The sequence below is a fragment of the Mirounga angustirostris genome, unplaced genomic scaffold (genome assembly GCF_029215605.1).
Source record: "Mirounga angustirostris isolate CCGP_5_RB_7025 unplaced genomic scaffold, mMirAng1.0.hap1 SCAF_7, whole genome shotgun sequence".
Lineage (NCBI taxonomy): Eukaryota > Metazoa > Chordata > Mammalia > Carnivora > Phocidae > Mirounga > Mirounga angustirostris.
The window spans coordinates 60,333,289-60,359,597 of record NW_026991715.1 but is presented as its reverse complement, the minus strand read 5'-3'; the positions used below and the strand labels follow the sequence as shown (position 1 = coordinate 60,359,597).

At 41.3% G+C, this 26,309-nt stretch overlaps 1 protein-coding gene across 2 annotated transcripts in view; it reads left to right on the top strand.

Annotated features, from left to right (window-relative positions):
- Positions 1-7,920: 7,920 nt before the first annotated feature.
- The window catches only part of ARSB (arylsulfatase B), a 166,652-nt gene continuing 148,263 nt past the window's right edge, over positions 7,921-26,309 (top strand). The window contains exons 1-2 of one of the 2 annotated variants that reach the window (XM_064596286.1): positions 7,921-8,400; positions 25,645-25,831. In XM_064596286.1, coding sequence (XP_064452356.1) covers positions 8,083-8,400; positions 25,645-25,831 — 505 coding nt within the window. In that variant the 5' untranslated portion in view covers positions 7,921-8,082. The remainder of the gene's footprint in view (positions 8,401-25,644; positions 25,832-26,309) is intronic. The other variant, XM_045897092.3, reaches the window with a different exon arrangement.

The window sequence follows — 26,309 nt, the reverse complement described above, 5'->3', positions numbered from 1 at the left end:
CTTTTTTTTTTTTTTTTAAAGATTTTACTTATTTATTTGATAGAGAGAGAGAGTGAGAGCAGGAACACAAGCAGGGGGAGTGGGAGAGGGAGAAGCAGGCTTCCTGCTGAGCAGGGAACCAGATGCGGGGCTCGATCCCAGAACCCTGGGATCATGACCTGAGCCGAAGGCAGATGCTTAACGACTGAGCCACCCAGGTGCCCCTGAAGATGCTGCTTATAGAGAATTACATTCCTACATGCTTAATGATTATTAATGCAGTGATAATAGTTAGAACTGATAGTAGTTAATATAACTTATGCATGTAAGTATTGGTGACTAGAAGAAGGTAAAAGAACATTAAGAACAATCATCTGTAAGTCTGGTATATGACTTTACAGGCCTTCAAGAAGACTCTCTCTTCCTCAATTAGATATGGTAGAAACAAATCCATCCTAGATCAGTTTCCAAGATTAAATGTATTGTGAAAATAATTTTTTTGTGTGAAAATAATTTAATAGCTGACATCTAAAGTAATAAAGTTTGGATATTCTTTCTGACGTTCAAGTCTATCTCCTTCTGGACTACCCAGGGCGGTAATGGGGCAATGAGTAACACCAACCGTAATTTACCACATTTAGTTAGTGAATTTCAGGTTCTCTATCTGAAGAAAGACTTCTTGTCATTATCTCTACCCCAACGGTTAAACATTTAGAGATAGTGTTTAAAATTGCTTAGACTTTGTATGCAATATTTGTCATATTCAAAGACTCTGAAACAAAACGGGTTTGCAGAAGCATTGAAACGTGGGTATCCTGACTTCTAAGCATAGCTTCTAGCCAGTTAGCACCATGCCAAGAACTAGGGGGTCTGCAAACTGGAGAAATCAGGAGGCCCAGCAAGAGCATCGATGTGATTGTCTTAGTGCATGGCCTTGGGGCTTTCCAAACATGTTCATTGCGGAATATTTGTCTTAGCACTATGTTCTGATAATGCATTTTACTTTTTCTTTAAATGCAAATTATGTTATTACCATTATTATTAGAAATAGATAATATAGAGAGAGAGTTAAAAATTTACAATGCATAAAGGATCTATGGTGAAAAATTAATCTCTCTCCTATTCTTGTCTGCAACCTGTCTACCCAGAGACAATATTATTATTTCTTCTTATCCTTCTGGAGATACTCTATAAATACGTAAACACCTCTCTCTTAAAATATGAAAATATGTGAACATAGGTATATATACACATATATACATATATTTTTAAGCAAATTAAGGTATACCAAGCATAATGTTTTTTGCCTAACTTTTAAAAATTAATGATATGTTTTGGAGATTATTCCATATCATCCTTTTGAATGACTGCTTAGTATTCCATAATTATATGTATTCCATACATAAATTATGTATGGAATTAGTATTCCATGATAATTCCATAATTCCAGGCCCTATTATTTGCCTTTTTCTAATAAAAATAAAACTAAAGTGGTTATCTTGATACATATGCTGTTTCTCGCACTGAGTATATCTGAAGGATAAATTCCTACAACTGGAATTGCTGGATTAAAGTGTATGTGTATTTTGATAGATATGCAAAATTGTTTCCCTTAGAGATTATAACAAATTTTACTTCTGCGATTAATGTATGAGATGGTTTGTTTCTTTATACCATACCCAAAGCAGTGAGTTATCACTAATATCAGTGGTATATTATTGAAGGTTCGATTAGTATGTTGAACATCCGTTCATTTATTTAATAACCACTTATATTTCCTTTCCTATAAACTATTGTGTTCCTATATTTTGCCCATTTAAAAATGGATTGTTGGTCTTTTTTTTTTATTGACTTCAGGAGGTAAGAGATTTTAACTATGGGTTAAATAGGTTTTGTGGGGGTTAGATGCAAACCAAGTGTTATGTATGATATATTTTCTTTGTAAGATTTTTTATTTATTTATTTGAGAGAGAGTGAGAGCATGAGCAGTGGGGGAGAGGTAGAGGGAGAGAGAGAAGCAGACTCCCTGCTGAGCAGTATGCCCAGCTGGGGCTTGATCCCAGGATCCCAGGATCATGACCTGAGCTGAAGGCAGACACTTAACCGACTGAACCACCCAGGTGCCCCTGTATAATATCTTTTCTTTGTAAAAAATATATCCCAAGTTCCAAGTACTCTACCTACCCCCAAATTAACTTTTATACCCACTGGTGAGTTGGGAGCTGACTTTATTTCAGTCCTAATTTTTGCATCTTCTAACTGATTGGAATGGTTTTTATCGATATGATTATGTACTGGAAAAACCCTTAAAAATCAATAATTAAACTAAAAAAGTGAAATAATTCAGCATTTGGCAGAATATAAAATACCATGCAGAAATCAGTAACCTTCATGTCCACAAATAATAACCAGTTAAAGGATATAAAGAAAGCCCCCTTTCAGTAGCAACAGAGAAGATAAAATACTTAGGAATAAATTTAACAAGACAAGCACAAAACTGATATGAAGAAAATTTTTTGAAACTTCTAAAAGACTTAAGTAGACTTAATAAATGGAAGATAACCTTTGTTTTTAGATAAGACAACTTAATATTACAAAGATTTCAGTTGCCCCTAAATTAGTTTATAAATTTAATGCAATTCCAATAAAAACAACACATTTTTTAAAAACATTTTTATTGGAATTTTTGTTTATCTGACAGAGAGAGAGCGAGCACACAAGCAGGGGGTGCGGCAGGCAGAGGGAGAAGGAGAGGCAGATTCCTGCTGAGCAGGAAGCCCAACATGGGGCTCAATCCCAGGACCCTGGGATCATGACCTGAGCCAGAGGCAGACGCTTAATGACCCAGGCGCCCCACCAACCTATTTTTTTTATGGAACTGGACATGTTGATGTTAAAGTTCATATGACAAGACAAACATGCAGGAATAACCGGGAAAGCATTAAAAAATAAGTTATGAGGAGTCACTATTCCTATCATACATTAAAACATACTATAAAACCTCTGTAACTGAAACAGTGTGGTATTGGTGTATGAGTCAACAGACATGCCAGTGGAATAGAACAGAAAGCCCAGAAATAGACTCAAATATATGAGAAAATTAAGCATATGATAAATGTGACATCTCATAGCAGTGGGGCAGAGATAGACTTCTTTATTTTCTTTACAAATGATGCTAGGAACTGGGTAACCATTTGGAAAAAGGTAAAATCAGATTCAAATCTCACGTCATCCATAAAAATAAATGCCAATGGGTCAGGGATCTAAATGTGAAAACTGAAACCATGCTAGAAGAAAACATGGGTGAATTTTATTTTAACTTTGGTATAAGGAAAGTCTAATCATGACTCAAAATCCAAAGGCAATAAAAAAATTGCTATATTTGACCACATTAAAAAAAAATCACTTGGCATATCAAAAAATACCACAACAAAATATTTGACAGTTGAGAAACTGGTAGAAAATATTTCTGGTACATATCACAGTTAAAGAGGTAACATCTCTAGTCCATAAAGAACTCTTAAATTTGAGAGGGAAAAGACCAAAACCAGTTGAAAATGACACAATTCACAAAAGTGATGTAAAAACAGCCCTTCCACATCTCAAAAGATTTTTAACCTTACTCATAAGAGAAATGCAAAACCAAAAACTATCCTGTGATATCATTTCTCATATCAGATTGGCAAAAATTAAAAAGTATGACCTTTAATGGCTGGTAACAATGAAAATTGGTACTACCCATATAGTATGGAAAGGGGGAAAGCAGAATTGGAGGTATTCACTATGAACTCATGGTTTTATACCTATTCATATGTATCAATATACTACATATACCTACTTATGTATGCCTAAGTGAATCTATACATCTAATTCCTATCTTTGTCTGATGAGAGATCCTGGAAATAAGGACAGCCCAGTAGCAATGAGCACAACTATAGCACAGATACTGGTTTCTAGATGCCATCCTCCACTGAAAGCAATCAGGGAGGGTTCCTTGTAGAAATGGTTAAATCCAGGGTTGGAGAAGGAAAAGTACAAGATGAACCTAGAATACCTTGTTGTACCAAAAAGTAAGGGAGTGTTCAAAGGTGAAAAGAATATGCCAAAAGGATACAAGAGCCAGACTGAAGGGGCTCCCACTGATCAAATCAAAGGAAATTTGAGGATCAAAATAATTATAGTAAAGCACATTGATTAAAATGAGAATCCATGAGTTGAGTGATTTAAATAAACAAATTAATGGGAGAGAAGGCAAACTTTTTCCCTACTTGACAACTAATTAATACAGAAGGGATGATGGAATTAGAAAATCACCATTCAGGGGCCTGGGTGGCTCAGTCGTTAAGCGTCTGCCTTCCGCTCAGGTCATGATCCCGGAGTCCTGGGATCGAGCCCCGCATCGGGCTCCCTGCTCAGCGGGAAGCCTGCTTCTCCCTCTCCCACTCCCCCTGCTTGTGTTCCTTCTCTCACTGTGTCTCTATCAAATAAATAAAATCTTTAAAAAAAAAAAATCACCATTCAGCAACCATCCTGATAATAGATCAAAGCAAGAAGCAGCAGTGAGTGCTAAAACAAACAAGCCAAAGTTTTAGAAAGAATAGAATATAAATGTATTCTCAAATTATCTCCCCATAAAATAATGAGTAGTTCCAAGGGGAAAATAGTAACTTCACAGTGGAGAAATGACTGCCTTAACAAAGTGATCAAATAATAAATCAACATCACGTCCTTCTTAATATGAAGCCTCAAGAAGATATATCACTTTTATGATACTTCTGCACAAACCCATCCCCTGAGCCTAATCATCAGGAAATATCAAAGTCCAATTGAGAGACTTCATAATAACTAGCCTGCACCGCATATCATGTGTTCAATACATAAAAATAAACTTTTTAACTAACTCATGTGCACATTTCCAGAGCACAATTAGCATAGATTTTTGTTCAAAAATGCAGGATATGAGAAGTCTCAGTGTAAGTGTAGCTAGTTTCTGAAGCAGGTGGTCAAAGGAGGAACTGTTTCGGCAGGTTAGCAGCCATGTTTGGGCAATTTGATTTATTTATTTATTTGACAGAGAGAGAGAGCACAAGTAGGCAGAGTGGTAGACAGAGGGAGAAGGAGAAGCAGGCTCCCTACTGAGCAGGGAGCCCGATGCAGGGCTCGATCCCAGGACCCTGGGATCATGACCTGAACAGAAGGCAGACGCTTAATGACCGAGCCACCCAGGCTCCCCTGGGCAATTTGATTTCTGTCAGGGTAGGGAGAAACAGTTATGGAGAGGAAGGACATGCAAGAGCCATAGTGGAGAATTCTCAAGGCTTTATTGTCTCTTACAGGGTCTTTAAATAAAAATTTCAAGCCTTAATAAGAATCAAACTGCTCTTCAAAATTATCCTTTTGAATTTAATGCTAAATTTAAATTTTTTCCTGCTAAATTCCACTAGAGATTAAATTTGGATGTGTCATAAACTAATCCACTTCATGCAAAGAAAAAGAATTATATGTAAAAGGAAAACACTCCATGTGTTAAAGGATAATTTTCTTTTTTTTTTTAAAGATTTTACTTATTTATTTATTCGAGAGAATGAGAGAGAGAGAGCATGAGAGGTGGGAGGGTCAGAGGGAGAAGCAGACTCCCCGCCGAGCAAGGAGCCCCATATGGGACTCGACTCCATCCCGGGACTCCAGGATCATGACCTGAGCCGAAGGCAGTCGCCCAAGCAACTGAGCCACCCAGGCGCCCTAAAGGATAATTTTCAAAAAAAAGATAAAATCATAACCCTTGTATGAATATAAAAATGAATACATGTTAAAGATTTTATTTAATTCACTAGTGAGGAAACTGGTAAGGTGTTAAAACTAGTTCAAAGGACAACCCAAGGATCAGATCATGAATATTAAAACAAATGTGCAAGTGGGGGCAAAACCTGTTTTCCACGGGGGCGGTGGGGATTGTCACTACACTGGCTAGAAGTCATTGGCGTATGTATAAACTAGAATTAGTTTCTACAGCTGACAAAACCAAAAGACAGCCGACAGAATGGGAGAAGATATGTGCAAATGACGTATCAATAAAGGGCTGGTATCCACAATCTATAAGGAACTTATCAAACTCAACACCCAAAGAACAAATGATCCAACAAGAAATGCGCTGAAGACATGAACAGACATTTTTCCAAAGAAGACATCCAAATGGCCAACAGACACATGAAAAAGTGCTCAAGATCGCTCGGCATCAGACAAATCCAAATCAAAACCTCAATGAGATACCACCTCACACCCGTCAGAATGGCTAAAATTAACAAGTCAGGAAACGACAGATGTTGGCAAGGATGCAGAGAAAGGGGAACCCTTCTACACTGTTGGTGGGAATGCAAGCAGGTGCAGCCACTCTGGAAAACAGTACGGAGGTTCCTCAAAAAGTTGAAAATAGAGCTGCCCTATGACCCAGCAATTGCACTAACTGGGTATTTATCCCAAAGATACAAATGTAGTGATCCGAAGGGGTACGTGCACCCCAATGTTTATAGCAGCAATGTCCACAATAGCCAAACTATGGAAAGAACTCAGATGTCCATCGACAGATGAATGGAGAAAGAAGAGGTGGTATATATACACAATGGAATATTACACAGCCATCAAAAATGAAATCTTGCCATTTGCAACCATGTGGATGGAACTAGAGGGCATTATGCTAAGCAAAGTAAGTCAGAGAAAGACAATTATCATATGATCTCACTGATATGTGGAATTTAAGAAACAAAACAGAGGATCACAGGGGAAGAGAGGAAAAAATAAAACAAGACAAAATCATAGAGGGAGACAAATCATAAGAGACTCTTAATCACAGGGAACAAACAGGGTTGTTGGAGGGAGATGGGGTAACTGGAGGATGGACATTAAGGAGGGCATGTGATGTAATGAATATTATATAAGACTGATGAATCACAGGCCCGTACCTCTGAAACCAATAATACATCATATGTTAATTGAGTTTACATTTAAAAATGTTTTTTAAAAAAGGATTAGTTTCCATTGCTATCAGTCATCCACAACTTATAAAGCTGTGAAATAATTCCCATGGCATCAGATTCAGATAGCCTGAATGGATATATCCTACGGTGCATAACCGCCTGGCCCCCATAACTGTAGTTACAGTCTATCTCCAGACTAGAAGAGGCAGAGAGTTTTGGATGGCAGTGGTCGTAAGGCTAACTTCCCAATTCAGTGAGCATGTGGTTAAGGGAACTTTTTCCTTCCATCCTCAGATGATTTCAAGCAAGTTAGAAACTATACTTCTTTGGCTCACTACTTGAGTGTCGCGGAGCCCGCCGTGAAGAGGCTCATACCTGGACAAGCTAGTGAGCTACTTAATGGTCACGCAACAGCCCCCCAACTCCTCAGGGCAGCCTAAGTAAAACTGCACCTTCAAAAGGACACCGTGCAGTCGGAGTGTGTATTTAGCCCCCTTTTGGGTAGTGAGGAGGAAGTGGTTTCACGGGCGTATGCTATTCATAAATGAATCTGAAACATCGCCTAGAGTTTTGCCTTTCCATCCACCGCCCACTTGCACAAGTCTGAGTTCTTTTGCTAGAAATGATTCCCCCACGACCTTTAAAACATCACGGCTCAGGATGTGAGTTTGGGTTAGGCTCAACCAACTACAGGCTTCTTGATTCTGAAAAAAAGGAGGGTACGTTATAATTCCTAACTGCCCAGTTTGTTGCGAAATTTAAAGAAAATGTTTTGCAAATTGCGAAGAGTTACTAAAAAGATCAAATCTGCTCCTCTTTGAGGATGCTACGATGCAAGGTTCATCTCTGGAAAGAGAAGAATCTTGGCTCCCATCAAGCATCAACGGAGTTTCCGCGGAGCTGGGCCAGCGGGAGAACCGGGTGCTTCTCCGCCGGCTCCTCCCCCGTCACGCCGGCCGGGGCCCGGGTCAGAGGCGGCGGGCTCCGGCGCCAGGCCTCTACCGCCCGCCGCCCGCCGGGGTGAAATCCCGTGCGGGGGCGGGGCAGGCCCGGCCGCCCAGTTCCTGATTCTACAAGCGGTGCCGGGGGCTGCCGGCGCCACAGGCGCGGGCACCGTAGGCGGCGAAGGATGGGCCGGGGCGGCGCGGCGAGCCTGCCCCGAGGCCCCAGCCTGCGGCGGCCGCTCCTCCCCGGCGTGCTCCCCGTGCTGCTGCGCCTGCTACTGCTGGCGGCCCCGCCGGGCACAGGCGCCGGGGCCGGCCGGCCGCCGCACCTCGTTTTCGTGCTGGCGGACGACCTGGGCTGGAACGACGTGGGCTTCCACGGCTCGAACATCCGCACGCCGCACCTGGACGCGCTGGCGGCCGGCGGGGTGCTCCTGGACAACTACTACACGCAGCCGCTGTGCACGCCTTCGCGGAGCCAGCTGCTCACCGGCCGCTACCAGGTACGCAGCGCCCCCGGCGGCCCGCCAACCCGTCGCCGGCGCCCCGCCCCGCCCCTCCCGCGGCCGCCGCTCGGCCCTCCTGCCGCTCGGCCGGCCCGCGAGCCCCCGGCAAGTGGGGCCGGGAGGCCGGGGCGGGCGCTGGCTAGCCGGGGTCAGTTCCCCGAGCTGGGTCCAGGCGAGGCGGCTGCTCCCCCGGCCGAGCCGTCCCCGCTCCTCCGCGGCTCGCAGGCCGCCGCGGCCTCCGCGCATGCCCGCTCCAGGGCGACCCGCAGCCCCCGGAACCCCGCCCTCCTCTCGGGCTTTTTCGGGCTTTCGTTTTCTGAAGGTTGGGGTGAAAGGGTTTCTAGGGGAGTGCTAATGCTGGGCCTGCCAGCCGTAGGTCGAAGGGTCAGAGTGGACTCCGCAGAGAGGCCCTGAAGACGGGCGAAGGAGGGGGAGCGGGCTGGGCACCCCGGAGTGGAGCGGAGAGAGGAGGGGAGCCGGGAACGCAGGGGCGGGGCGCCAGGTAAAGGGAAAAGAGTCTGCTCGCCTGCAAACCCAGCGGTCCTAGGTTAGGACTGTCCGATCACAGATTCATTTTTCCAGTTCTCAGCACAGCGAACCTACCCAGGTTGATTTTTCTTGGGCTGCTGATACTCCTTTCTGATTTAACCTTGTGTTCAGTGCTTCTGAGCACCTTTATTATCTATTTATCAATGAAGTATAATGGCATATAATATCCTATCATCTTCAGGGGTGCATCATAGTGATTCTATATTTTTATACATTATGAAATGATCCCCATAAGTCTAGCTATCATTTATCACCATACAAAATTACAGCATATTATTGGCTATATACCCAATGCTGTACATTATACCTTCATGACTTATTTTTTATCTAGAAGTTTGTACCTCTGAATCCTCTTTGCCCTTTTCACCTGCCCCGCAACCCCTCTCCCCTCTGGAAACCAACTGTTTCCTGTATCTATGGATCTGTTTGTTTTATTTTGTTTGTTCATTGTTTTGGTTTTAGGATTTCACACATAAGTGAAATCATATGGTGTTTGTCTTTCTCTGACTTCCCTTCGCATTATACCCTCTACGTTCCATCCATGTTGCGACAATGGTAGGATTTCATTCTTTTTTTATGGCTGAGTAATATTCTGTGTTTTATATCTATATCTACATGCATACATATATATGACATCTAATTTTATCTATTCACCTATGGATGGACGCTTAGGTTGCTTCCATATCTTGGCTATATTGTAAAGAGTGCTGCAGAGAACATAGGGGTGCATAGATCTCCTCAGATTGGTTTGCCCTTTTCTTCTGATAAGTATCCAGAAGTGGAATTGCTGGGTCATGTGATAGCTCTAGCTTTAATTTTCTGAGGAACATCCATACTGTTTTCCCTAGTGGCTGTACCAATTTACATTCCTATCAACAGGGCAGGAGGGCTCCATTTTCTCCACATCCTCACCAACACTTGTTATTTCTTGTTCTTTTGATACTAGCCAGTCTGACAGATGTCAAGTGATAGCTCACATTATCTCTAAAAGCTTTTCTTTAACAACTTCTCTGTAGTTAACAGAGATATGTATACTCGTAGAGTGTGCACTTATGTTAGATAACTAAGAATATCCAGAACATTTGCACGGTGCTTCACTGTTTTTAAAGTTAATTCTTGAAATAGCTCATGAGGTAGCTGTAACTTTTAATCCCCTTTTACAGATAAGGAAATAAACTTGTAGAAGTTCGATTACATGTTAAGAATCACACAGCTAGAAAGTGGTAATACTGGTCTTGTGCCTCTCCTGTATCCACTAGTCATCTCAGGCCCATAAAATTGTATCCTTTTTGCTTAATCTGACTGAGATTGCTGATTTTATAAGATCCTGATGTGATTATGGCTATTATATTAAATACAATAAATGGTTACTGTTCCAGAACACAAGCATACCTCCTTATACCTGTATTGTTTATTCAACAAGCACATTTTGAGCCCTTACTGTGCAAGTCACGGGATATGCTTGAACCTTGCCCTCCTCAGTCTGTGTTCATGTAGCCTCTCTGATCAACCGTAGCCTTGTTGTCCAAAGATCAAGAGAAAGGAGGGTTTATTTGCAATAAAGATTTCCACAGTGATCCGAAGACTTGTAGAAACAGAAAGGATAGAGTTTTACTACAGGACTGAGAAGTAGCTGTCGCCCAGGTTTCCATGAAGGTCAAGGATGGCTCCCTTCACCAGCAGCCCTAAGTACTTTCCACAGGTCTAGCCTTGGCTGCAAGGGGTAATCAGGAATCCGTGCTTTAAGAATGATCTCACCCTGGACACTTAGTAGGAGTAAAGGCGCATTTGAGTAAAGAAGAAAGGAGAGAATGCAAGGTCTGCCCCCAATAGTTCTGCATTTGCTCTGAAGTAAGAGAACTGAACTCAAATTGCAGAAGAATGGGAGGGCCATTCATTTCTCTGACTTCCTCCCTTCCAACAGATTTGAACAGGAAAGCAAATACCATACTTTAAGAAACTTGTTCTTATAATTGGCTGCTTTTGTCCCCTAACATCCTTCTCTGCCAGTCACCACCATTCCATCTTGGAGAAAAAAACGTGTGTAGAGTACCCTGTAGTTAAGAAGTGAAGGAAGGGGCGCCTGGGTGGCTGAGTTGGTTAAGCGACTGCCTTCGGCTCAGGTCATGATCCTGGAGTCCCGGGATCGAGTCCCGGGATCGAGTCCCGGGATCGAGTCCCGGGATCGAGTCCCGCATCGGGCTCCCTGCTCGGCAGGGAGTCTGCTTCTCCCTCTGACCCTCCTCCCTCTCGTGCTCTCTGTCTCTCATTCTCTCTCTCTCAAATAAATAAATAAAATCTTTAAAAAAAAAAAAGAAGTGAAGGAAGGGTAGAAGTTGCGAACTTCAAAACAGTTCAGAGACCACTCACTGTAGCAGGCTAGCCTCCCTAAACATTTTGCTTGACTTTTCTCCTGCTTTATTCTGAGTTGAGGAGGCCCAATTACAAATTACCTCAGGCTAGCAAGCGTCCTTTTTTAAAGGAGCCAACACTTAAGGGAGAACTAAGGAGCTTCATTGCCCTCAGATACTATATACTGATAACCATTCTGAGCACTTTACACTTTGATTCATTGACTTCTCTCAGCAACCCGGTGAGGTAGGTACTACTTTTATCCCTATTTGATAACAAGGAAACCAAGGCTGGAAGAGGGTAAGAACCTTGCCCGAGGTCACAGGGCTGGTAAGTGGTGGACCAGGACGTGGCCAGGCAGCATGGCTCTAAAACGACTACATTGTGTTGCCTACTTGAAATTATTAAAAATATCATCACAAGAGCTGCCTCAGATTTACTAAATGATCCATTATTTTTGGACATTTAGGTCATTTCCAAACATCTCAACAACAAAAAGTTAACCCATATTGTTTCAAGTTAGGAATTGCCTATGTTAAATGGGAAATGAAAATGGGGGAGAGGTTTTATTTCTGAACGAGTCATGTGTTGTGCAATATTTTAGTCACTAAAATGAGGAAATTTGTTGACTATTTAAAAATAGGTACTTGAAAGAACTACATAATAGTTCTGTGAACTTAACAATCGCCTTTAGTAGAATATTTAGAGACCCATCCTGCCCATAGTCATGTAACTTTAGAAAAGTGTAAAGTGATAACTAAGCCTAGCCTGATTGAACTTAGTTTCCCCAAATTCTGAGTTTTAGGTTTTTGGCTTATTAAAGTATTTGGTGAAGAGGACTGGTTGGGAATAATGAGATGTGGGTTCCAGTGTTCACCACGTGAGTCTTCACACTCTGACTAGCTGGACATCATTTTCCACATCTGTAAAATATGGAAGCTGGGCTGAACACCCTGGCTCTTCCTAGCTCTACATTTCTTTGACTCTAAGGCCCTGTGTCCCTTAGAGCGGGTTTCTTTTTCTTTCTTTTTAAAAAAAATTTTTATTGTCATGTTAATCACCATACATTACATCATTAGTTTTTGATGTAGTGTTCCATGATTCATTGTTTGTGCATAACACCCAGTGCTCCATGCAGAGCGTGCCCTTTTTAATATCCATCACCAGGCTAACCCATCCTCCCACCCGCCTCCTCTCTAGAGCGGGTTTCTAACTTGGCAAATGTACCTGATCATAGCTACTGACCCCATCTAGGGGCGGGAAGAGAAATTACTCCTTTTCAGCGCGCTATGCGCCCTACAATGTTGCTGCTTATTTGGCCAGAATTTGTTTCAACAGGAACATGAACCCAGCCTTTTATATAGAGACATGTAATTGTTCAGAATCCTCACATATGAACCTTTTTAAACCTGCATACTTTGGTGAAAAATGCATGGAGTTTGATAAAGCGGGGAAGAGGGAGATTGATCGGAAGAGGAGGTAAATGGTTATTGGTAAATTCAGGACTAGAATTCAGGTCTCTGTACGCTGTTCTTCTCACAATCTTATGACTCATTCATTCCTTATTTAAAAAATATTTTTGATATATATTTTGATGTATATTTGAATAGAAAACACAATGGTTTGAAAACTGAAAAGTTACTGAAAATCTCCTTATGTACATACACACACACTGTTTTGTTCCTTAGGCATCCGGCTCCCCATCTTTGAAGGCAAACTGTGCTATCTGAATTGTATATGTATATCTTTCGTGAAGTATTTTATGCATACACAAGCAAATACATACGTGGATATTACCTTTCTTTTTATATGGATGGTAGCATACTCTTCACATGTTTGTTTTATTTTACATTTGAAATAATTCCACGTTGTTAGTAAAAGAGCATTCTCAATTTTTATGACTGTATAATATTTTGTTGAGTGGATATATGATAATTTATTTAACTAGTCACATCATGATGGCCATATAGATTGTTTCTAGTCTTTTGATATATCAAAGCTGAAGTCACTACCTTCGCTATATGTCATTTTGCACATGGTTAAATATATCTGTAGGATAAATTCTTAGAAAAGGACTCTTTCTGGGTTGAAGGATAGATGTATTTGTAATTTTGAGAAATCCTACAAAATTGTACTTCAGTAGGTTGTATCAATCTACATTCCCACCAGCAACATAAGATATTGCCTATTTTCCTATACTCTATTTTTATAATTTTTTTTTAAAGATTTTATTTATTTATTTGACAGAGAGAGAGATAGCGAGAGCAGGAACAGAAGCAGGGGGAGTGGGAGAGGGAGAAGCAGGCTTCCCGTGGAGCAGGGAGCCCGATGTGGGACTCGATCCCAGGACCCTGGGACCATGACCTGAGCTGAAGGCAGACGCTTAACGACTGAGCCACCCAGTCGCCCTCCTATACTCTATTTTTAAAAAAGATTGTATTTTTAAGTAATCTCTAAACCTAGCATGGGGTCCAAACTCACAACCCCAAGATCAAGAGTCATATGCTCCACTGACTGAGCCAGCCAGGTACCCCTCCTATACTCTATTTTTTTTTTGTTAACGTTTTATTTCACATACCATCAAATACACCATTTTAAGTGTCTAATTTATCAGTTTTTCATATATCTGCAAGGTTGTACAACCATCACCATTGTCTAATTCTGAACATTGCCATTACCCCATAAAGAAACCCTGTAACTGTTAGCAGTCAATCCCCATTCCCCTCTTCCCCCTGCCCCTGGCAACCACTGATCTACTTTCTGTCTTTATAGATCTGCCTATTTTGGACATTTCATATAAATGGAATCATACGGTAGATATCCTTTCATCCATATTATGGCATGTACCATTCCTTTTTTTTTTTAAACATGGTTTTCTTTCTTTTTTTTTTTTTTTAATGTTTTATTTATTTATTCATGAAAGTCAGAGAGAGAGAGAGACGCAGAGGCAGAGGGAGAAGCAAGCTCCCCACTGAGCTGGGAGCCCGATGCGGGACTCGATCCCAGGACCCTGGGATCATGACCTGAGCTGAAGGCAGACGCTTAACCGACTGAGCCACCCAGGTGCCCTGTACCATTCCTTTTTATGGCCACATAATATTCTATTGTATGGATATACCAACATTTTATTTTTCCATCCATTAGTTGATGGGCATTGTCTTTTGGCCATTGTGAATAATGTTGCTGCGAACATCCATGTATAAGTTTTTGTGTGAACACATTTTTTTTTTGTCACCTCTCTTGGTATATACCTAAGAGTGAATACTAGATCATATGGCAGCTCTGTGTCTAATTTTTTGAGGAGCTGCCAAACTGTTCCCATAGCAGATACACCATTCCCACCAACAATGTTTGTGGGTTCCAGTTTCTCCATATCTTTGCCAACCCTTGTTACTATCTTTTTGATTATAGCCTTCTAGTCATCCTAGTGGGTATGGAGTAGTATCTCATTGTGCCTTTGGTTTGCATTTCTCTAATGGCCTTGAACATCTTTTCATGTCTTATTTGTCATTTGTATATTTCTTTGGAGAAAATCTCACTCAAATCCTTTGTCATTTTTAAATTGAGTTGTCTTTTCATTGTTGAGTTGTATGAGTTCTTTATATATCCTGGATGTTAAACCCTTTTCATATACATGATTTGCAAATACTTTCTCCTATGGGTTTTCTTTTTACTTTCTTGATAGTGTCCTTTTATGTATAACAGTTTTAAATTTTGATGTAGTTCAATTTAATTTCTTTGGCTGTTTGTGCTTTTGGTGTCATAGCTAAGAAAGCACTAAGGTTATGAAGATTTACCTCTGTGTTTTCTTCTAAGAATTTTATAGTTTCAGCTCTTACATTTAGGTCTTTGAACCATTTTTAGTTAATTTTTGTATTTTTTTGAGGTATGTGGATATATGTGGATGCCCCGTTGTTCTAGCGCTATATGTTAAAAAGACATTCTTTCCCTACTGAATGCTTTCTCCACTCTTGTCACAAATCAGTTGACCGTAGATATATGGGTTTATTTCTGGAATTACAATTTTATTACATTGATCTATATGTTATCCTTATGGCAGCACCACACTGTCCTGATTACTCTAACTTTGTAGTAGGTCTCAGAATCAGAAAATACGAATCCTCCAATTTTGATCTTTTTCAGGAATGATTTGGCTCTTCTGGGCCCCTTGCATTTCCATATGAATTTTAGGATCACCTTGTCCATTTCTGTAAAAAATGCCATGGAATTTTGATAGGGACTATATTGATCTATAAATCCATTTGGGAAGTATTACAACCTTAACAATATAAGTCTTCTACATGAACAGACATTTCTCCAAAGAAGACATACAAATGGCCAACAGACACATGAAAAAGTGCTCAACATCACTTGGCATCAGGAAATACAAATCAAAACCTCAATGAGATACTACCTCACACCCGTCAGAATGGCTAAAATTAACAAGTCAGGAAACGACAGATGTTGGCAAGGATGCAGAGAAAGGGGAACCCTCCTACACTGTTGGTGGGAATGCAAGCTGGTGCAGCCACTCTGGAAAACAGTATGGAGGTTCCTCAAAAAGTTGAAAATAGAGCTACTGTATGACCCAGCAATTGCACTACTGGGTATTTACCCCAAAGATACAAATGTAGTGATCTGAAAGGGCACGGGTACCCCAATGTTTATAGCAGCAATGTCCACAATAGCTAAACTTATGGAAAGAGCCTAGATGTCCATCAACAGATGAAGGGAGAAAGAAGAGGTGGTGTATATATTTACAATGGAATATTATACAACCATCAAAAAATGAAATCTTGCCATTTGCAACGATGTGGATGGAACTAGAGGCTATTATGCTAAGTGAAATAAGTCAGAGAAAGACAAGTATCCTATGATCTCACTGATATGAGGAATTTGAGAAACAAGACAGAGTATCATAGGGGAAGGGAGGGAAAAATGAAACAAGATAAAACCGGAGAGGGAGACAAACCATAAGAGACTCTTAATCTCAGGAAACAAACTGAGGGTTGCTGGAGTAGAGGGTGGTGGGAGGGATGGGGTGTCTGGGTGATGGACATTGGGGAGGGTATGTGCTATGGTGAGCGCTGTGAATTGTATAAGACTGATGAATCGCAGACCTGTACCCCTGAAATAAATAATACATTATGTGTTAATAAAAAAGATAATAAAAAAAGAAAAATATATATATAAGTCTTCTAATTTATGAACATGAGATATATTTCTACTTATTTAGGTCTTCTTTAATTTCTTTCCAATAATGTTTTGTTTTCAGCATGCAAGTCGTAACAATTCTTTGGTTATGTTTAGTTCTAATTTTTTATTCTTTTGGATATTGTTATAAATGGAATTGTTTTCTTAATTTCATTTTCGATTGTTCATTGCTAGTGTATGGAACTGCAACTGACATTTGATCTGTATCCTGCAACCTTCCTGAACTTACTAGTTTTAAAAGGGTGAGTGTGTGTGTGTGTGTGTGTGTGTGTGTATGATATCTTTAGGATTTCCTATATACAAGATCCTGTCATCTGCAGATAGAAATAGTTTTGCTTTTTCCTTTCCAAACTGGATGCTTTCCATTCTGGATGCTTACCTAATTGCCCTGACTAGAACCTATAGTACACTTTGATTAGAAGTGGCAAGAGTGAACACACTTTTATTATTCCTGATCTTAGAGGAAAGCTTTCAGTCCATCACCATTAAGTATAATGCATTCATTCATTCTTTCATTCAACAAGTATTTATTGAGCAGCTAGTTATGCCGGGTATTGTGCTATACTCTGGGGACTTCTGGTGCTTGTAGTCTGTTGCAGGTGAGGTGAGGAGAAGGAGGGACCAAGCGGGGGGATGAAATAAACACATAAACAAATGAGTAAGCTAGGTGAATTTAAATGGCCTGGCAATAAATATAGAGAAGAAAATAAAGTAGGCAAAATGCTAAGAGACTCAGGAAATTATCTCCAAGAAGAAGATAGGGGTAGAGGCCTGGATGATTAGGAGTCAGCCATTCAGAGATCCTGGGAAAGAGAATTTAAAACAGTGGGAGGGACAGCCAAGTGCAGGCCCAGAGCCTGCCGTGAGCTCTTTCTAAGAATGGGGACAAGGTCTCTGTGGCTGGAACTGAGTGGAGGAGGGTATGAAAAGCATGCTGGGAGCTCAGAGGTGGAGGCAGGGTCTCCCTGTCCTCATACTGCCTGCTCATGATAAAATATTAACTTAGTTGTTCGGGTTTTCATAGTGATGTTACATTGAAGGCTACTGTAAGAACGTGTCTAATCTAACAGTGTTCTGGTAAATATATGTTAAGGAACCACAATAACGTGCCATGTGGCATTCCTTGTATACATGTTGTTCTGGTTAGAATTCAATTTTTTATCCCCCCACCACCACCTTTTTTGAAAGTAAGCTTATTTTTAAAATTTTCTTTAGGAAGTACTTTCAAAGTTTCACGTAAAAGAGATTTAAATAGAGGTATGCATAAAAAAAAAAAGATCTTTTCATCTTGGCCTTCAACCCTCCTTCCTGTACGGAGCCCCTATTTATTACTTTCTTGGTATCCTTTAGAGGCATGTTGTGCCTATAATGAAATAGATTTTACATTCACTTTCCCCTTGTTTGAAATCTTAAGGATGAAATGTCAATTTAAAAACCCTTCATGAGGTGGGAGGATAGGACAGTTTAAGGGTACAGACGTGCAACAAGCAGGAAATAAGACCTAGACAACTAGGGACAACAATACTGTACTCTAAGCCTCACGCTTGCTAAGAGACTAGAACTTAATGATTCCAACCACTAAAAAAGAAAGGATAAGTATGTAACATGATAGAGGTGTTAAGTATTGCTACAATGACAAAGATATCACAATGAATAAACGTGGTACACCTTAAATTTACAAAATGTTATATGTCAGATATATTCCAATAAAAATATGTAACAAAGATTTTTGTAAAAGTGGTCAAATAAATAAATAAAAATCCATCAGCTTTTCTAATAGAATTTGTATAGTGCTTTTAGTTCAAAAGGAGACTTGAAAATGCTAAATTTCTATATTCTTACAAATTGATTTTATTCAATACCAAATATTCGTTATAGTTCTGTATTCTTAGTACACATTGTAAGTGTGCTTGCTTGTTCTCAAGTGTGACTTGTCCTTTAGACGGCCTTGCTTGTCCCTGGCCTAGAGAAGCAGTCTCAGTGTTGAACAACGAAATGAATGGATGTGCTAAGTACTTTAACAGCTGAGCATTTCCTGAGAGAGCTCAAGCTCGCTGTCTTCACTGCGTCTGGTTGACATGCCATTTCTAGGGCCCCTGCATTCTTTTTAAGAAACAAAAAAGATCAAAGGGTAACAATAGCAGTAGGCCTTAGTGGGAACATTTCCTTCTAGGAAAAAAGTGAGGAAAGTAACTTTGATCCTCAACTGGGAACATTCTTACCTTGGGAACTGAGGGGGCCACTCCACCAGAACTCTGTAACCTTCGCAGAGAACAGAGGCAATGAAAGATGACTCCGAGATTTCATTCTTAAGGGACCCAAGTCACATTTTTCTTAATCACATTGATAAATGGACAAGACATTTCAGGGCTTTTCACTCACCCCTGACGCAGAACCTTGGACAGGAAATACAGGAAGGAGACTGTGCAGCACCATTGTGGGCAATTGTTGATTTTTGCTTCAAGTTTGCTTTAAGAATGTGAGCGGCTGAGACCCATGGCTCCAGGCAGAATAGGGCATTGCGTACTGGCATGGAGAGAGGAATGAGTTCTGCCTGAGGATGCTCTCCTTTCCCTACTTCTTTTCTTTAGTGCCCTCAGCGTCCTGCCTGCCCTTCCTTTATCAACCTCCCACTTGCTTGCCTCTCCTCTGGACAGTGGACTCCTGTCCCTGGTCGCCTCTCCCTGGACTCTAAGACTAGAGGTGGGGCAAAGAGGAGTGATGAGCTAGAAGTAGGTAGGGTGATTGGGGAAAGAAGTAGGTCACAGATTGGGAGTGTTCATGGGACCCTCTGGCAGTGGCATCCAAGGAATCAGAGATAGGAGCATGTAGTCTTTGGGGCATAGGCGCCTCGGAAGAGAAAGCACTTGTTAGCTTCTATTCCCATGCTTCCTTAGGGGGAGGAACAGAGGATGCATCAGCTCCATGGTGACAAGTAAGACGGCCCCCTTCTAGAACACATCAGGGCTTTAATGCGGGGAGCCCCGGGGATGACTTGATTTGCTAGGTCTTTCGTTTTGCTGAAGCCAGCTATCTTTCCTAAGCCGAGCCAGAGCCAAGAAGCATTTTCCCAGAAGGCAAGGGGCATCTGGAAGCCATATTCTGCGAGCATTGAAAATATTTCACAGAAACAATTTCATGTTTTACATATTTTACTTCCCACGTAATTGGAAATGAGGACATAAATAAGTTTGGGGCTGAGTGGAGTATGACCCACTGACTTATGGGGTTTTTTTGCTGATTGATTTTTGAGGTTTGTTATTTCAAGAATCACTCTGAACATAAGCTGTCACTGTCTGGTAACTCTCTTTGTTTTTGTTTCTTTAGTCATATCACTTTACTAAAAATTCCTTTTCCTCTGTATTTTCCTACCTTTTCATTTGGGGCTTTTGGTTGGCTTTATAATTTAAACAGAGGAAGGCACTGATTCGGTTTTTGCCTTGTTTATTCTTCTTACCAACAGCATCCCTTTTTGGGGTTAGTCAGAGATTTACACTCTTTGCTAATCAACACCAAAATAAATAGACCCTTAAAACTGTCAGTGACACCAGCCAGCTCTGCAGCCTGGGTTCTGGAGGACCAGGCCAGATGGCGGAGTCAGGCCCCTAACACAGATAATGTGTGTTCTGGAGCTCTTGGCTTGGACAGCACGGGCAGCTGACTGGTTTTTAGAAGGCTTAAGAGGGGGAGGGAGCAGATTCTCCACTATCCATTTGTTCTGTGGGACGGCTCCAGGAATAAACCCTAAGGTGGCATGAGTGGTACTTGACCGTGGTTAAAACCTGTAGTGTACTGCTCAAGGGCAGGCTGGAAATTCTGAAGTCCTGGTCGGCCACCAGCACGTTCTGTGATGGAGCTTCCCTCTCAGCCCCTGGTGTATAAAGTCGAGGGTGGGCCTGCCTGCTTTTCCGAATTTTGAAGTACTGGAGTAGGAGGTGTACAAATACGTGGGTGCAGTGAGGGTATGAGTTCATCATGCACAGGTCCAACTGATAGGACAGAATCTTTCTTCTGTTCAGCTGGGTATTATCTCAGCACTGTTAAGTTAGGAGAGAGATGGCATTCATTGCCCCTGGGAGAGTTTGTTATCAGTGTGACTGAAATATCGCGCTCTGAGCTTCCAAATCCTGTAGATAATCAATCAGTAGACTGCCTGGACCTCTTACAGGGGGATAGGAAGAGGTTCCGAGGGTGGGAGCCACACTCCCCGCTTCTCCCTCCAAGAGATAGGCCTTTCGGGGTGCCTGGGTGGCTCAGTCATTAAGCGTCTGTCTTCGGCTCAGGTCATGATCCCAGGGTCCTGGGATCGAGCCCCGCATCGGGCTCCCTGCTCTGCGGGAAGCCTGCTTCTCCCTCTCCCACTCCCCCTGCTTGTGTTCCCTCTCTGGCTGTCTCTCTCTCTGTCAAATAAATAAATAAAATCTAAAAAAAAAAAAACAAAACAAAAACAAGAGATAGGCCTTTCTCTTTTTTAAGTTCATGAGATGACACTGATAGTATCTTCCATGTCTACACGGGCTGGAATAACTCACAGGATCAGATAAATTTTATATGCGACAAAACACACACACAAGGATTCTCATCAATTATCTCATGGAAGGAACCTAGAGATGTGCCAGGTCCTTCATGGATTATATAGACCCTTTGCCTTTGTGCAGGAAAGCCTTGATGGTTAAGTAAAATCTTAGGAGAAGCTGTTTTTGGCAAGAGGCTTTGTTTTAATGAAGAAGAGATAGCCACACATGGTTGGTATAGAGTAACTCCTTTGGACTCTCCTATATTATCTATGTAATCGTCTCCTTTCATACCTGCTCTCTGAACATTGAAGAGGAGTGTTAGAATGGAATTGTCGTAGATGCTGCTGTGTTTGCAAAAGGACACTTCTTTTTTTGTTGGTTCCTATTGGTGCCCTGTTATCATCCTGCCCCATGAAGCATGGTGTGGATCTATAGTTCTGTGCTAAACTAAAGCGCTCAGTTGGAACCAGCTCAGCATTTGCCTGTTTACTGCTTCTCTACACATAACGGCTTCCTTACTTCAAATAGTGTTTGAACAGCCTAAAAACATGTTTTTGGCTGCCATCCAGAGTTTGGCTTCCGCTTCCCCAGTAATGCCATAAAAATGCTCTGTCAAATAAATTCTCGGGAATTGAAAAGAACAAATTCTGTGCTCCATATGATTGTAGATAATAGAAACAGGCTTCAGCTGACCACCTGGCTTGATGCCCATGGACTAGGAAAACCGAATCACACAGAATCCCTTGGCAATGCTTTATAGCTATCAGAGTTAATTCTGTGCGTGTGATGGATGAGCTTTCCATTTAAAGAAATCTGCACATAGCATTTATCTGGGTCTTTTGGGTTCCATGAAATATTACCTTTGCTTGTCCTGCACTGTTGCCAATTAGTATCTATTATAAAGTTTTTGAACCTAGGATTAATTTTCTTTTGAGTAAATTTCACGTTGTTAACCATGAACAGAATCCTTCTATGATTTGGGGTGTGTGTGTATGTTTCCTGCCCCAGTGTTTCCTGGATATTGTAGCATCCTTATTCAGGATCCCAGCTGGAAAGAGATGGCACATTCAAATTAGGATAATTTAGGGAGATTTATTTATAAAGGGACTATTCACGAAGTGTGAGTTGGGGGAAAGGGAACACAAGTAATGGTGTGTAACCTAGTGGAGCTGTTGCTAGCCCTGGACCAGAAGGGAGGGAAGGAAAGAACCTAGAGACAAAGAGTGTCATATAGAGACGGCTGCCTTCGGGATGGCCTGCACAGAGAGACATGGTCTGGCAGTCCAAAGCCACTCATCTCTTCCCTCCCTCTAACCTCCTGTCAGGGGTCCCCCTTGGGTGAACCCGGTCAGAAGCCAGAAGGTGCAGAGTCCTGTGATTTGGTTCCCAAAGGTCAGCTTCCCAGGGCAGAGAGCAGGACACAAGGCAGAATGTGGATTTGGAAGGCAAGTTGAAGGCATCCGGCACTTATCCCAGTGGAGGTGTCCAGTGATTTCTAGGAAAGGCATAGAAATCTTTTTTTTTTTTTTTTTTAAGATTTTTATTTATTTGAGAGAGAGAGAACATGAGCGGGGTGGGGGGTGGTGAGCAAAGGGAGAGGGAGAAGCAGACTTCCCACTGAGCAGGGACCACCCCCCAACGTGAAATGGGGCTTGATCCCAGGACTCTGAGATCATGACCTGAGCCTAAGGCAGACACTTCACCTGCTGAGCCACCCAGGTGCCCCAAAGGCATAGAAATCTTAGTAGAAATCTTAAACTCACTTATATTTTTAAAAAGCTTTATTGGTATATGGTTGACATGCAATAAACTGCACATATTTAAAGTATACAGTTTGATAAGTCTTGATATGTATATATTGTGAAACCATCACCACGATCAAGATAGTGAATTATCCATCACCTTCAAAATAAACCCATTTTAATTTCACATTTAAGGTATTTTATATGGTTCTTTTAAAAGGGTATGGAAAGATAGAAGGAAATGAAGCAATGGCAAGTGCAACTCCAAAGTGGTGGTTCTGGAAAGATCCACAAAAAATGAAATTCAAGGCAATGTCAAAGCTTATGAGAAAGCTATTCAATAGTAGCTTATAATAAATTAGAAAAAAAAGATTGTAAGTGTGAATTTTTGGGGGGCGGCTTCTCCTTTGTATCTGTTTATTGCCATGTATTTATTTTTATTTTTTTTCTTTCCTTTTTATTGTTATGTTAATCACCATACATTACATCATCAGTTTTTGATGTAGTGTTCCATGATTCATTGTTTGTGCATAACACCCAGTGCTCCATGCAGAACGTGCCCTCCTCAATATCCACCACCAGGCTAACCCATCCCCACACCCCCCTCCCCTCTAGAACCCTCAGTTTGTTTTTCAGAGTCCATCGTCTCTCATTATTGCCGTGTATTTAAAACACAATAAAAATCTGTGAATCTGGTCTGTGTAAGTTAGTATTTGAATTGAGAAACCCAGAGATTAATCAGTATTCCGTCGTGCCAGCAGAACCATAGATGAGTGGTTGAGTGTACATTTTATCTGGTGTTCTTAGGCACCACAGCGTGCTCCTGGGGCAGCTCCAGGCTTCAGGGCATGTTCTCTATGACACCACGCCGTCTCTCAAGAAAGCAAAGTGCAGCGTGGTGGGGAAGGCTTGCTATGTTGTTAATAAAAGAGCCTACGATTATTACTGTGGCACTGTTGAATGTTGAGTATGTCTTTGGTGATAGAGCTGAGTTGGGATCTCATTCCCTGAGCTTTATGCATTCTGCCTTGAATTATAAAAGCCAGCAAAACATTTGCAAACACACTTTTGCCATTTATTAATAACTGCTTACAACCCACCTGACAGCTGACAGAGGCCAGGGAGTTAGAGTTTGTGTGGAGAACTGGTACTCTCAACCTTCTGTGTCCCCAGAGCCCCATTTGTTCCAGGGACATCAGGAGTACCTAGCCCTTTCTAGAGAAGGCTTGTGTCCAGTGCAGAGTTGAATGTGAGACCCTAGTCCCACTTCATGCAAAGGAAAGTACCTCCCTGGCTAAGCCAGGACAAGGAGAAGAGGTGTGAGGTTTGCGGGAAGGGAGTGGTGGGCAGCCGAGGACGGAAGCCCCTGGGGACTCTGCTCTGGTTGGACCCCAGCAGGGCTGGTGTGCCCCCATCAGCACAGAAGCTGCGACAGGGCCATACTGGCCTCCCTCCTGGCCTTCAGACTCATCCAGCAAGTTCAGGGCCCAGGGCCTTTGCACTTTTTATTTCTTATGCCTCGATTATTCTTGCCTTGTATTTTTGCAAGGCTCTGTTACTCTCTCACTTGATTCATATTACTGTTGGAAATAGCTCCCCCTCAGATTTCTTTTGCCACCCTATCAACGAATCACCTCGGTCACCATCTCCCTGGCCTACTTTATTTCCCTCATTGCAGGGCCCACTACTGGATATTATAACATCAATTCTCAAACTTTTTGGTCTTAGGTACCCCAAAGAGCTTATGTTTCTGTGGGTTACACCTTTCAAAATTCACCGTGTCAGAAATTAAAATAGAAATCTAAAAATACTTTTGTTCATTGAAAAACAGCAGTAATAATCCCATTACATGTTAACATAAATAACTTATGAAAAATAACTATATTATCCAAAATAAGAGAATTACATGAGAAGAGTAATACTGTTTTGTATTTTTGTATGTGTCCTCAATTTTTTTTTTTTATGAACATATAACGTGTTATTTGTTTCAGAGGTACAGGTCTGTGATTCATCAGTCTTACACAATTCACAGTGCTCACCACAGCATGTATGTGTTTTCTATTAATAGAAGATAGCTAGGTTGTTATAATCTGTTGTAATATATTGTTTTGATAAAAGTTTATGTAGAACATCTAGCCTCACACAGATAGGTGGTTGGAAAAGGAAGGGTTATTTTAACAGCCTTTTCATGTAATTGTAGATGTTCTATTTTAATACCACACCAAGACTCAACAAGGGATCATTTCTTAAAGGCTAATTGTTGTGTGGTCCTTGCGCCCTGGGCATATAGTTGTGTGAACCACTCCCAACATGTGGGTCAGATGGCTGCTTTTTTTTCCCTTAAGAAAAAGTTGGTCGCTGACTTTTGAAATTATGGTCTCCATAAAGTGGAATAAGAAAAGCAAGGCATTACTTTCATTGTATTTTTGAATAACCCTTAAAAAAAATCACCAAATCTTGAAAGATTACAGAAGCCCCTTCCAAACCAAACACTAATTTCTCATGTGCACAAAAATTGGAACACTTTTTCCTTGATAAATCCACACTTCGTGTTATGGTTACTTTTTTTGAGGTAGGAGGTGAAATCCTAAGTCAATGGTTTCTAACATAATTCCTTGATAAATATTTGTTGAAATATCTAATGTTTATTAGAGTGCTTTTATTCATTTTTTCCAATCTGTTTATGGCCATTACCTTATTTGAATAAGTGAGTAAAGTGCCATTCAGAAATATCCGTAAGCTGGTACAGGAAGAGAGTTCAACAGTCAAATCTGCAGATGTATCCAATAAATTAAGCAACCACTTTATCTGCTTGTTCGGGATGTTTCAACACCATCAATCTATAATTTCATGTTTGTCTCTTTAAGATCCACACAGGCTTACAACACCAAATAATCTGGCCCTGTCAGCCCAGCTGTGTCCCTCTGGATGAAAAACTGCTGCCCCAGCTTCTAAAAGAAGCAGGCTACACTACCCATATGATCGGAAAATGGCACCTGGGAATGTACCGGAAAGAATGCCTTCCAACCCGCCGAGGATTTGATACTTACTTTGGTAATGGAAACGCACATGTTTCTTTTACAGCTTAGACTAGCTGCAACCATCGCATAAAAATACACCCAAGTGTAGTCAGATGAAATGACTGGAAACTTGAACACAGAATGAATTTGTCAGCACAGCCGCGGGGCAACTTTCTACTACCACCTCCGTCCACATGGCTCAGTGCTCTGCTCGCGGTGGGCAGTTGCCCACAGGGAGGCGCGTACCTTTGCCAGGGTATTAAATGCCGTGCTCGGGCCTTTGTACTCTTAGAGAATCTTATGACCAAAAGGGGATACAGCTTGCTTCTTAAAATAATTCCAGGCAAAACCCAATACAAGAGTATTTCCTTCACAAAGGTTCAGAATGTTTTTTTCTCTCCATGGACTGTCCCAAAGATTTTTTTTTTTTTTTTTTTCTGGAGATGGTAGAGGAAACTCTTTTCCATTGGCATCCTTCCCTCCCTTCTGTGAGATCTGCTTTTGAAATCACT